A 13,785-nucleotide genomic window follows, 5' to 3' on the forward strand; every position below is an offset into this window, starting at 1 on the left:
CGGGTGGACTCGTTACGACAGCTTCTATCATCCCGTCGTAGAGGGAGGGAGGTTCAATGCCTGTTGGATTGGGAAGGGTATGGCCCAGAAGAATGTTCCTGGATCCCGTCCTGTTTTATTGTGGACCCACGCATCCCATCCTGAGGCTCCTGGGCAATCTGGAGCCGGCTGTTAGGTGTGTGTGTGTGTGGGGGGGGGGGGTACTGTCATGGTCCTGCCGGTCCCAGCCCTGCACACCTGCACCTCATCAGGGATAATTATATTGGACCCAGCGGACAGTCTGGCTTTGCCAGATCTTTGCCATCCAGGCTTCGTTCCTGCGCTTCCTCGTTCCTGATCCTGAACCCGTTTACTGATATCCGCCTGTCCTCCAACCAACCCCGTAAGCTGGACGCTCTTGATACTGCTGCTCACTCTGACTGACTCTCCGGCTTACGACCTTGGAATGAATAAAGATCTTCCTTTAACTGCCTCCCTAAATGTCCCTAATATTCTGGTTATGACAGAACCTGCCTGTGTGGAGTTTGCATGTTTTCCCCGTGCCTGCGTGGGTTTCCTCTGGGCACTCCGGTTTCCTCCCACATTCTAAAAACATGCAACATTAATTGGACACTCTAAATTGCCCCGAGGTGTGATTATGAGTGTGGCTGTTTGTCTCAATGTGCATTGCGATTGTCTGGCAACCAGTTCAGGGTGTACCCCACCGCCTGTGCGTTGACAGCTGGGATAGGCTCCAGCACTCCCCGTGACCCTCGTGATGATAAGAGGTGAAGAAAATGGATGCCTGGATGGATGGATGAATACTGTGTGAAGGTTTTAAACCTCTGTTAGATTTGTTGTAGCATTTCAGTCTTTATTAATGCAGTATGCAAACATGAATTATCATTACATTATTCCATCAATTTTCTGAGTTGCTTATCCTCACAAGGACTGTGCTGGATTATTAATATTAGTTATTATTTTCCGTACCTCTTATCCTCACTAGAGTAATGGGCATGGTGGAGCCTATCCCAGCTGACTGGGTAAGAGGCGGTGTTACACCCTGAACTGGTTCCCATCCAATCGCAGGACACATAAACAAAGAGCCATTGCATCTATCGACAATTTAGTCGCTAATTACTATGCATGTTGTTGCAATGTGGGAGAAAACTTTAGTACCCGGCAAAAACCTATGCAGGCCCAGGGAAAACATACAAACCCTACATATACAAAGAAGGCCAGATTTAAACCCATGTCTTCAGAACTGTGAGGCAGACGCGCTCACTAATCAATCACTGTGTTGATTAATATTATTATAAATATGTCTGTTCATCTACCTAGCAATGTACAGTGACGCACTGACAGAAAAAAAATATGCTCGAAACTTACTTTCTGCCCTCTCGGTACAAATCTGTAAGCACCTTGGAGACCCCCTCCCAAAAAAAAACAAAAAAAAAAACAAACAAACAGAAAAACACCTAGTGATACCACTGTCACACAATGCAAACAGACAGACAATGCTGGATATGGCCAATGAACATCATGTCATAGAATTCCCATTCCATATCACTGGAGTTTCAAAACATTGTTTGCTCCTGCAACCACCACTACCAACCTCTGAGAGGCTTCAGGGCACTGAGCTTGAGTAGAAAAGATGAACCCAGGAGAATACCTTGGAAATGGCATTTAAGTGGGGTATGAAGAAATGTTTTATGCTCGGCTAAAGGATGGGGCTGGCTGGCCACAAGTTCCAAACTACTAACTCCCACAAGCCAATGTGAAATTGCTGAAGAACAAACTGGATCTCAATAGCTCGAGAACTGGACTTGACCAGTCTGGTGTCATGGTGTGAGTACCATGATATCAAGGGGTGTGGCGTGGGGATAAGTGTTTGCCCTGAAACTGGAGGGTTGCTACTTCATATCATCACCAGACCAGATCTTACCACCACTAGGGTTTGAGTGTGGTGTGAGTGAAGAATGTTTGCAATTGTAAAGCATCTTTAAGTCCCTTGAAAGTGCTTTGTTAGACAAATGCATTATTCTTCTCATATCAAACAAGAGAAAGAAGATGATAGTGGATACGAGGAAGGAGACGAGGCCTCATAATGCTCACCAGGGATCTTGAGGTACAAAGAGTGACTAGTTTCAAATACCTGGGCTTCCACTTCAGTAGAGCACCTCAACTATTCAATGAACAAGACACAAGGTCGTCAAGAAGGCACACCATTGGTTTTACTTCCACAGGGGGATGACGACGTTTGATATGTCACCAAAGATTCTCTGAAACGTCTACAGCTGCATTGCGGAGCACATCATAACCAGCTGTGTCACTGTGTGGTATGGCATCATGATGGACCACAGGTGCCTGAAAAGAGTGGCAAAACTCCTGAGAAGCAATACATTCACTGCAGACCATCTTCCACTGCAGAGGCCATGAGAAAGCGGCCTCCATCATCAAAGACCTCACTCAACTCCCGCAGACTATATCCATTTCATCCCTCAAGGCAGAGTTACAGGTGTGAAATGGAGGACTACCAGACTGAAGATAAATATATTGTATAATAGTAACAGTATAATATATGATGTAATGCTATGCTATTGCTGGATATTTTTTTTGCATTGAATTTTCTTTTTATTTCTTCTTAGCTATTTTTATCTTAATTTTTTTTTCCAGTTGTGGACTGCAAAGTAACACTTTCATTGCACAGGGTAAACATTTCCCAACAGTTCAAATGAATTTTATAAAAAAAAAGTTTGCCAAACTGTAAACAGAATGGGGGATATCTGCAACAAAGAAACAAATATGGATGTTATGTGCGACTGTAGCGCTTCAGCCTGTGAAACAAGAACAAGACAGGATAGGACAGGAGAAGAAGCATGCCAAACAAGACAATGTTTGTGAACCCGGCTATACAACTACAATGGAGTGGGACTGACAGTGAATTATGGTGGTCTACAGAACAAGAATATTAGTGGAGTGATATATATGCTCGTCAAGTATACATGAGTTGTTTCTTGCAATATGAGTAGTCTCACACCCAGTAAAAGAATCCCAGGAGTGTGTGGCTATGAACACATGCAACTAAATTTACACCATTGTGCATGCAAAAAAATGGACATAAATGTCTTCTAATAATTGTGTCTGCAATGCAGAGGCGAAGGACCTCACCCAAACAATCGAGGATGGAAACCAGGACCAGGGATCCACTCGAGAGCAACACAGTGGACAGGGCATGCCCCACGACAAGGAACCCAGGGCGGTCCGCCAGCCCACCAGAAGTGCCCCGACAACTGGCTACCGGGCAGTGGCTACAGGGACCAAATGCCACCCACCCAGCCACTCCCCCTATACCACTGCCCCACACGCTGCGTCTCCCCCTGACCTCCAGAGGAACACGAAGGCCCACACAACCAGGGGGGGTTCCTGGGCAGAGCTCCCAGGCACTATTTCCCAATATGCCCCCATGACCCACTGCCCCCCAGAGATGGGTGTATGTGGTGCATTGAATAGAAATGGGGAGGAATTTTGGAGGGGTAGGGTGCTTGGACCAAGAAACAGCACAAACGTGCTGGAACCCTGTCTGACACCCACAGACCCCCAACCGTGCATCGGCCCTGCTGGAACCCTTTGACACGTTATGTGCCCAGATGTGACAGGTGAAAAAACATATAGAGTGAATAGCGTGGGTGTATGCTAAGTGCGTGATTAAGAGGCACGACCCATTGCAGGTCAGGTTAATCAAGCCAGACAACCACTGACGAAGAAGGCCTTCATTTCCAGACCCGCAGCATCATTCCCAGGACACCCCCGCCCACCAGCACCCACCAACCACCCCTGACTGTAGGAGGTACGCTCCCCCCACCCCACCCCAGACCAGGCATGGACAAAGGGTTATCTAAATAATTTTCAAAGTTCCTTCACATTTGCATTTCTGAAGAGTGGATAGACGGATTCTTTTTTTCTTAGTTTTTGAATAAAAAAAATATTACAGCTGAGTCTAAGGTTTGAAACTATTTGATTGTGGTCTTAATTGAATCATTGAAATTAAGTTCATTTGAAGTAAAACTTTCATTTTGATTGGAGATATTCTTCCCAGTCATGATATAGGCAAGTTATTCCAGAGTTTTAAGTCAGCTAATATTTTTTACAGAGGTGGTGGGTAATTTGTGAGATTGGATGAAATATTGATTCCTAAATATTGGATATTTCCAATAGGAATAGGATAATCTGGGATTTAATCTGCAGAAATCAATGAGTTTGCTGTCATTGGGAGTATTGTTGGTTTTGCCCTGTTAATAGAGCAGTTTGATATTTGTGAAAATGTTTTAATAAGACTGAAGACTCCCTGAAGAGAGTGCCTAGGTTCCTGTAAATAAAAAAGTTAATCCATATATAGATTAATTTTCTCTTCAGTCACTAGTTAGGAAATACCTTTAATATTAAAACTCTGTCAAATCGCTACATGTAGATTATTGCAAATAGCATTGGTGAGCATGGACATCCTTGTCTGGTTCTTCATTGTAATGTAAAGCTTTGTGAAATAATCCTGTTTGTGGTGATTATCATCTTCTTCTTCTTGTCCCGATTAGGGGTCCCCACAGCATGTCATCTTCTTCCATAGAAGCCCATCTCGTGCATCTTCCTCACTAACACCCACAGTCTTGATGTCTTCCCTCACCACATCCATCAACCTTTTCTTTGGTCTCCCTCCCTGAATTTGATTAATTATCCCGTTTAATTTTTAATCCAATATTAATCAGAGTATTATTTTGACTAGTGCTGGCACAAACAATGTATTCTTGCTTTAGAATGTTCCCCTTTAAAGGGCCACTGACGCCTAAAACAAAATTTATTATATTGTAATAAAAAAAAAAAAAAAAGACGGAATGGACTCATCCGTTTGTTCACGGCACGTTAGAATCTTCTTCTTTTCCTTTCGGCTTGTCTCGTTAGGGGTCGCCAGAGGATGTCATCTTTTTCTATCTAAGCCTATCTTGTGCATCTTCCTTTCTAACACCCACTGGCCTCATGTCTTCCCTCACAACATCCCTCAACCTTCTCTTTGGTCTTCCTCTCGCTCTTTTGTCTGGCAGCTCCATCCACAGGACCCTTCTACCAATAAACTCACTCTCTCACCTCTGGACATGTCCAAACCATTGAAGTCTAATCTCTCGAACCTTGTCTCCAAAACATCCAACTTTGGCCTCTAACCTCTAATATTATTTTTGGAAATTCTACCTTTTAATGAAACCTGTCTGATCCAAGTGATATATCGGCAAGAGTATCTTTTCAAGTCTCGCTGCAAGGGCTTTCAAAATAATTTTATCTACATTAATCAGTGATAAGGAACAATAATTAGCTCGAAGAGTGGGATCTTTACCTGGTTTTAGTAATAACTTAATTGAAGCTGTATTCATGTGACAACGAATTTAACATTTATCGTTTATCTCCTTGAGTTGTTCTATTGAAAAAAGGGGCAAATATAGGCCAAAAATCTAGAATGAATTCAATGTGGATTCCGTGCGGGCCAGTTCATATGATGATAAAAAGTGAATAAATTCCCTGATCATTTTTGCAGTGGGCGGCACTGTGGCACAGCTGCAGAGCGTTGGGCTCACAGTTCTGAGGAGTGGGGTTCAGTCCCGGCCCTGCCTGTGTGGAGTTTGCATGTTCTACCTATGCCTGTGTGGGTTTTATCTGGGCGCTCCGGTTTCAGTCCACATCCCATAACATGCATTAATTGTCAGTCTCCATGTACCCTGCGATTGGCTGGCAACTACTTCAAGGTGTACCCTACCTCCCTTTACATCTTGCATGACTTATAACAATGGTACACACGCCTCGACATGTTCGACACCCCATGGAATGATGACTTTTCTGGTGAAAATTTGGTTTCGTTACTGTGCTGACGTGTTTCTCAAATGATAAGCTTTCTGGCACAAGAGTGGGCCTGTTGTTGGCAATTGTATTTTTTGTGTGTGTTTGCTTTCCAAGCATCCACATTTACAAAAGTGTTGTGAAATGGGAATTATTGGGTTATGGAAATGGATGAAAAGCAGACATGCATTGGTCTACATTTTAGTATATGAATGAAGAAACTGTACAGCTCAAGTACAGTAAAATCCTCATGGACAGCAAAACTAAAATAAGGTGTTGTGCCTGTGTATTATTGGGGATACCACATTTTTTAGCCAAATACACTACCGTATATACTTCGAATCCCAGTAGTTCAGAGAGGGTGGCTCATTTAAGGCCATTCAACTATCTACATTATCCGCCTTTTAAATTCAACTGCACGCCTGTGTGAAGTTTGCATGTCCTCCCCATGCCTGCATACTTTTAGATGTGATTGTGAGTCTGATCTTTCTGTCTCCATGTGCCCTACAATTGGCAGGCAACCAGTTCAGGGTGTATCCCACCTCCTTGGGTTGGCTCTAGCACTTCTGCGACCCTTGTGAGGATAAGCGGCTAAGAAAATGGATGGATGCATGGATGGATGGATGGAAGCCAATATATCATGTTGTCTAAAAAGGGTATGCAAAACCAACTTCCACATTCCGGCTCAGGTAACTGCCAGAGCACACCCATGGCTGGCTCACATCTTCAATTTGAACTATTGCAAGTTTAAGATCACAAACTAAATCATTCCCAAGTGTTTTTCTCATGCGAAGAATAACTAACTTTGGTAGTTTCAGATCAGTTGCTTGGTGTTCAAAATCAAATTTAACACCACTTTCAGTCAAATATAGACAATTCTGTTCTGTTATTCAGAACAAGTTTCCAATGTCTTCAGAGTTAACACACTGTCACAGAGATCAAGACATATATTTAGAAGATATCTGCAGTGTTCATAAAGTTTTAAAGTATTTTATCTTCCATTGACACAGACCAACTAACTAGCAGTTCCCGGCAAGGCAAGAAGATGCTAATTAGCTTAAGGTCCATGTGATGTCTCCTCAGCCTTTGGCTTGGTCAGGTTTGGTGGCACCTTTGGGAAGTCCAGACTTCGAGGGTGGCTGTTAGTTTTACCTTGGGGCTGAGTCGAAGAATGTCTGTATTACCTCAGTTGGCAAGGCTATGTTCGCTACAATAAATATGTATACTTTAAATAAATGATATACATTTGTTTGTATTTGACTTTTGTCTGATGACACAGCGGAGAAAAAAAAGGAATATTTTAGCAAGTTTTGGTTCATAACATGATTGCTTTGGCCCGTAGCTATTATACTTTCACTGCACACAGGCAGTCTGGTAACCTGTTTTCTGTGTTTGGGAATGTTCCTATAGTAACCTCCTACTCACCTCAATGAAATAACAACTATAATCCAGCCAGTTCATATACGTAGAGTAATCATCCAAAAATATATTCCTTTAAAGATCATGGCCATTTAAAATGTCTTAACCAGGAAATCTTCACCCAAAAGCTGCCATTTGCTAGCCCTGACCGTTAAAAGGTTTTGCACGCTGTCAACAGGAGCCTTTTTAATAAGCACAGTAACAAGACTGGAGGTGTTCTTTTGATCCAACCTTTGCTGAACTCTTCACAAAAAGGTTATGCAGCCATGCCTCTACAACCAGCTGAGAATTTGGGAAACGATAGTCTTCTCAGCAGCTGAGGTCATTAATGCACATATTTCCTCTTAATTAGGCCATTGCTCCTGCACTAATTTAGCCTTATACTGGATGTCTTTCATACCTGCAGCTAATCCACTGTGTGCTCTCTGCGTTTGGTCTTCCTGCTCAGGCCTCCTGCAAAGACTGAAGTTTCTTTTCAGATCCGCTGATCATTATAAAACAGTGTGCTCAGGCTTTGAGCCACAGTGGTGACCTTTTAACTTGCTTTGAAAGAAAGCATCCACTGAGTCCACAGACCTCCTCAGTGCTCACCATGCAACTGACTTCTTTTTCTTGTAAGGGACATATATATTTTCTCTGGATTTTATTTTCATTTCAGAGAAGGGTTTTGTTCAGATTTTATTTCTTTATTTGAAATGAAAACCACGTGACATGAGACTATTTTTTCATTGTCACTTGGAGGTCTATATTCATTGACTGCACTTGGACTGCAGCATTAGAGTTATTTTTGTGTGATATTTATATTTGTTTTGATGATCTTAAACATTTAAGTGAGGATTCTTTTAGAAAAAAAAAAAAGGTTCGAGAAGGGGGTTATATAATTTTTCATGACTATGTACACACAAGCAAAACAGTCAATACAATAAATACTCTATATCTCAATGATGACACTCACCATCTCCCTGGCAACGCAATGGTCCAACCGTCAATTTGGCCTCAGAGCCAGCTCGGTTGGTGTCACCCACTGCAACCTGGCTGACTGGTAAGTGTTCCTTATATGTCAAGAGGCCAGAATCTTCTCTCCTGGAGTATAAATGTCAAATATGAATGAGCTGAACAAAACTGAAACTTTGAACTTGATGAAGTGTGATTCAGATGGTGACATGAAGGAAAATAAATGAATTCATCATGATAGCAATGTGTTAATGACAATCAACGATATTGGGAAAATGAATAAATTTATTACATCATTACGTGTATTAAATTACCTTTTCACCTGACACAAGACTGTATTTTTAAGTTTGAAACAAATGAAGGACTTTGAAAAATACAATAAATTTGTGTGTGCAGCCGAAAATATGGGGTCAAACTAAAAAATAGAACACCAGGAAATACGTTTAAAAACAAATCAACCAGAGAGATCAGTGAAACTTATTTGTAGTCCTGTCAATTTTGAAGAGAGAGAAAGCTAAAAAAGCAAATGAAACCACTCATTTTCACTGCCATGCAGGAATTCGTAAAAGACCAACATGCACACAGTCTGAGCTTTAGTCATGTTATTTTATGAGCATTTTCCAACAAATTGATAAAAACATTGGCACTTAATGGTTGTGATAGCTGTGGTGTTAAATGTTGTGTTTGGATGCATCATGGATAGTAACATTCACCACTCAGTCAATATTGCTTTTGAATTTAGACCCCCACCAAACTAGATAAACAATAGAGAAGCCCCCCCCCCTCAATTTTTTTTTTTAAAAAGGCTGCTGATGAGATTCATGCATTCTGTGGAGGTGCAAGCCAATTCAATACTCAGAAATTGAGTGTGTGATGAAATGAAACGTGTGTTTAACAGGAACCCTGACCTTTACTCTTTAAATTTCAAAATAAATGAGCAGTCTCAAAACATTTGAGAAAAAGGTGGTTTGTTTTCAGGATTTTTATGGGTGACCTTTGAGAATTAAGTTCAAGTGTGGCACCTAAAGAAACAATTGAGAGGTTCCTGGGACACAAATAGGTTTGTTGATTGCAATTTAGGAATGTCCATAGAAAGGCCTCTTCTACAAATTCACGTTTGTAAAATTGACAAATTATCTCACACAGCCGCTAGGGCTGAATGAATGAATCATCCCCAGAACTGTGGCCTTGGAGAGTTGATAACTATTGTCAATGTGTCAAAGTGTCCCTGAGCAAAAGATCCTGACAACTGAGTTGCTCCCTTTGGTAAAGCAGGTTCTTAGATGTATGAATGGCAAAAAGCAAATTTGCAAAGTACACTGTGGACTGCAGTGACCCAAGTTAGGAAAATGTTAAGGCGTTCTACTAGATCCACATATCTTGCCACAAACCTGAAAACTGTCGGTTGAATAGAGCTTGGGAACTATTTTAAATTTGTGGTCTAAATAACTCTTCTCCATAAGTGTGCTTAATACTGCAGTCGCTAATCTTATAGAGGCTGGCTCAAAATCATTATATCTCATATGCTTTGAGACTGTAGCTTCAATAGAAAGTTGGAACAATAATCACCATTTACAAATGAAACACAAATCCTTCGACTTCCCTCTGAATTCGGTGGCAATTGTTTACAAAATAACCAAACTAAGAGACCAGAACACCAGAGCTTTACATGACTGACAACTCAAACAAAAAAAAACATAAATGAAAGTTTGGTATGGATGGCATCAGTTTTTGGGAGAAAATAAGCAAGCATTTAGAGTCGTTTTGGTCATACAGAAAGTGTCAATGCAGCTACAACAGGTTGACTTTTTTTTTTTTTTTTTTAAACTAGAAATGTGCATCTACCTGTTCTGATTTACTGGAAAGTTCAATTCTGTTCAGTTTTACTTCAAATTTAGGAGCTGATGATTCAAGACATAAGGGTGCTTCTATTTTTTTACACTGAAGTTTAAAATGATCTATGTTTTGCCACTAATTTTGAGTTGCAAGCATCACAATACAATTTGTAATGAAAGGCAGTCATGTGATTGTTCCCATTTATTTCAGACTTTTGACATGTCTGACTAGACATGGTGTTCTTTGCATTTAAATGGGAACTGTTGTAATACTTTAGATATGAGCTGAGAAATCTCTTTATATTTTTGTGTTTAGGATCAAAATATCGCTTTCGTACCCTGTCACACGCTAGCACACATTTGTAACGTACAACTTTTTTGGGAGTTTTTCCTATTTGTGTTTTTTGCAAGTTTATTCATCTTTCTTCACCGTGGGGCCCACGAAACTTTAGTGGATTTAAAGTTGTGTGCCTGCTTAGATTTGTAGTATATTTTCTCTCAATTGCCAAATGTTTGCATCCTCCTCCATCCCCTACGATGCTTTTGTTTCTCACTCATTCTTCTGTTTGCATAGGCGCCCAAGGGCAAAGGTACAGTGAAGAAAATAAGTATTTCAACACCCTGCAATATTGCAAGTTCTCACACTTAGAAATCATGGAGGGGTCTTAAATCTTCATCGTAGGTGCATGTCCGCTGTGAGAGAGATCACCTAAAAAGAAAAATCCAGAAATCACAATGTATGCTTTTTTTAACAATTTATGTGTGTGATACAGCCGCAAAAAAGTATCTGAACACCTGTCTATCAGCTAGAATTCTGACCCTTAAAGACCTGTTAGTCCGCCTTGAAAAGACCACCTCCACTCAATGTATTATCCAGAATCAGATGCACCTGTGTGCGGTTGTTAGCTGCATAAAGACACCTGTTCACCCCATACAATCAGTATGACTCAAACTTGTAACATGGTCAAGACCAAAGAGCTTTCAAAAGACACCAGAGACAAAATTGTACAATTAAACACGGCTGGAAAGGGCTACGGAGAAATTGCCAAGCAGCTTGATGAAAAAGTTCCACTGTTGGAACAATCATTAGAAAATGGAAGAAGCTAAACATGGCGGTCATTATCAATCGGAGTGGAGCCCCATGCAAGATATCACCGCGTGGGGTCTCAAGGATCCTTAAAAAGGTGAGGAATCAACCCAGGACTACAGGACAGAGGACTTGGTCAATGACCTGAAAAGAGCTGGGACCATCGTTTCCAAGGTGACTGTTGGTACTACACTAAGACGTCATGGTTTGAAATAATGCATGGCACAGAAGGTTCCCCTGCTTAAACCAGCACATGTCAAGGCCCGTCTTAAGTTTGCCAATGACCATTTGGATAATAGAGAGGAGTCATGGGAGAAAGTCTTGTGGTCAGATGAGACGAAAATGGAACTTTTTGGTCATAATTCCACTAACCATGTTTGGAGGAAGATGAATGATGAGTTCCATGCCAAGAACACCATCCCTACTGTGAAGCATGGGATTGGTAGCATCATGCTTTGGGGTGTTTTTCTGCACATGGGACAGGCTGACTGCACTGTATTAAGGAGAGGATGACCGTGGCCATGTATTGTGAGATTTTGGGGAACAACCTCTTTCCATCAGTCAGAGCATTGAAGATGGGTCATGGCTGGGTCTTTCAACATGACAATGACCCGAAGCAAACAGCCAGGAAAACCAAGGAGTGGCTCCGTGAGAAGAAAACCTGTCTGATCGAGAGAAGTTCTGTTTGGAGGAGTGGGCCAAAAACCCTCCTGCAGTGTGTGCAAACCTGGTGAACAACTACAGGAAAGGTTTGACCTCTGTAATTGCAAAAAAAAAAAGGCAACTGTACCAAATATCAACATTGGTTTTCTCAGATGTTCAAATACTTATTTGCAGCTGTATCACACAAATAAATCGTTAAAAAAAATCATACATTGTGATTTCTGGATTTGTGTTTTTAGATTATCTCTCTCACAGTGGACATGCACCTACGATGAACATTTCAGACCTCTCCATGATTTATAAGTGGGAGAACTTGCAATATAGCAGGGTGTTCAAATACTTTTTTTTCTTCACTGTATGTCATATGTCTCAGATTTATATTTGTTTCATGATCTTAAACAGAGTGGGGAAACAATGCAAATATCTAAGAATTTGATAAGTAGGACAATACTTTTTCATGACACTGTATATTATTTACACACAGTTGCCTTATGCCGTATTGCGACAAGTGTTACAACATCATGACAATGAAAAAGAGCTGTAAAGTGTCATGTGGTAGTGCACATTTTCTTACTTTTATGATCAATAAAGCTCCTATTAGCACTTAGTTGTTGTGTGTGAATTATTGGACAAAATTATCGGGCAATGAAGCCCCACTTTGTGTCGTTGCCTGTGTTCTTGTTGTTCTCCCTTGTTCACTGCCATTCTGTGGTCCCGGTGCCAGCATTGGCTTTATTATATTTGGCCACCAACTTGAGTTGAAAGGGCTTTTCATGACACTTCCACAATGTGAGAGGATACATAGCAGCAATGACGACAGTGCCCTGGTTAATCATCTCTAAATTTGGAAGTGCTGATCTGGGAGCCTACCAGGAAGTAAGCAGGAAAGTATGCACCTCAATATCTTCAGCAATAGTAGAGTGAGACACAGGTGGGGTAAAGGAGTAAAGGACAAGGACGGAGAGGATCATAACATTGTATGTCTGTGGGATGAAGACTGACACCTGTGAGTGGAACTTGAGTTGGATTCTTTGAACACCAACTGTTCTTTTTCTCAATAAAAAGGCTGTGGCCCATCCCTTGTACTTTTCTTCATCATGTAAGCAAGTGCTACAGAAAATTCTGTCTTTTCTCTGTTACAGAAGAGTGTTTGCTGAATTCACTAATTGCCAGAGGATGTAGGCTTTTCTACCACCAGCAGGTCCCTTCTTAGATGGGCCTGTGCTTTTCTATATAGGTATTGGAGGATAGAGTTGCATATTTAGCAAGTGAATGTGCTACTGATCTCATTTTTAGTCAAATATTTTCACACACTTGAGAGCACACTGCTTGTTTTTGGGTCTGCGGTGTAAATGCCAAATGACTTTATTGGTGTTTAGTGTATTTCAAGCACTATAGACATTGTGGAGTGTGAATGTTGAGCAGTTATGTGGACTGTTGCTGCACATTGGAACCACACAATCATATTTGACAATAACCTACCACTGTGAGTGGTCAGCGTCACAGTTGCAATCATACTTAGGGTCAGTGCAGTTTCTGTCGATGCCGCAGGCGCATTTCTGGATGCCAGGACCTGAACCACCCCAGTAGAAGTGCTTCTCACTGCCCCGGCCCACCCACCATGTGTAAGGAGTCCCATCTGGGAAAGGAAAAACAAAGTCATCAGATGGTGTATTGGATGACGCTGTAGGTGCTGAAGGCTAGAATCAAAGAAAAATCGAATGAAAAGATATGATGAACTTAAACTACAGAGTGTGTGGCAAAATAGCTGAAAGTCGCGTATTACTAATTGAGTCATTGTTCGAATCATTAAATCTTAATTTTCAAATCATTAAGCCTTTCAGGTATTTGTGTTTGTGTGATGCATTTTGACAATAGCCGCTGCATGGTGAGTGTAATGTATTCATCTAATACATTTTAAACAGCTGGATGGCTCATAGATCATGCTTGTGATTTCATTTATGTGTG

At 41.2% G+C, this 13,785-nt stretch overlaps 1 protein-coding gene across 1 annotated transcript in view; it reads right to left on the reverse strand.

Annotated features, from left to right (window-relative positions):
- Positions 1 to 13,785, reverse strand: part of cntnap2a (contactin associated protein 2a) — a 476,610-nt gene that overhangs the window by 85,473 nt on the left and 377,352 nt on the right. Inside the window, exons 17-18 of the mRNA XM_061805953.1 lie at positions 13,300 to 13,456; positions 8,234 to 8,361 (exon numbers count right to left, since the gene is read on the reverse strand). Of these exons, the coding sequence (XP_061661937.1) occupies positions 8,234 to 8,361; positions 13,300 to 13,456 (285 nt within the window). The remainder of the gene's footprint in view (positions 1 to 8,233; positions 8,362 to 13,299; positions 13,457 to 13,785) is intronic.

Source organism: Syngnathoides biaculeatus, chromosome 19 (assembly GCF_019802595.1).
Source record: "Syngnathoides biaculeatus isolate LvHL_M chromosome 19, ASM1980259v1, whole genome shotgun sequence".
NCBI lineage: Eukaryota > Metazoa > Chordata > Actinopteri > Syngnathiformes > Syngnathidae > Syngnathoides > Syngnathoides biaculeatus.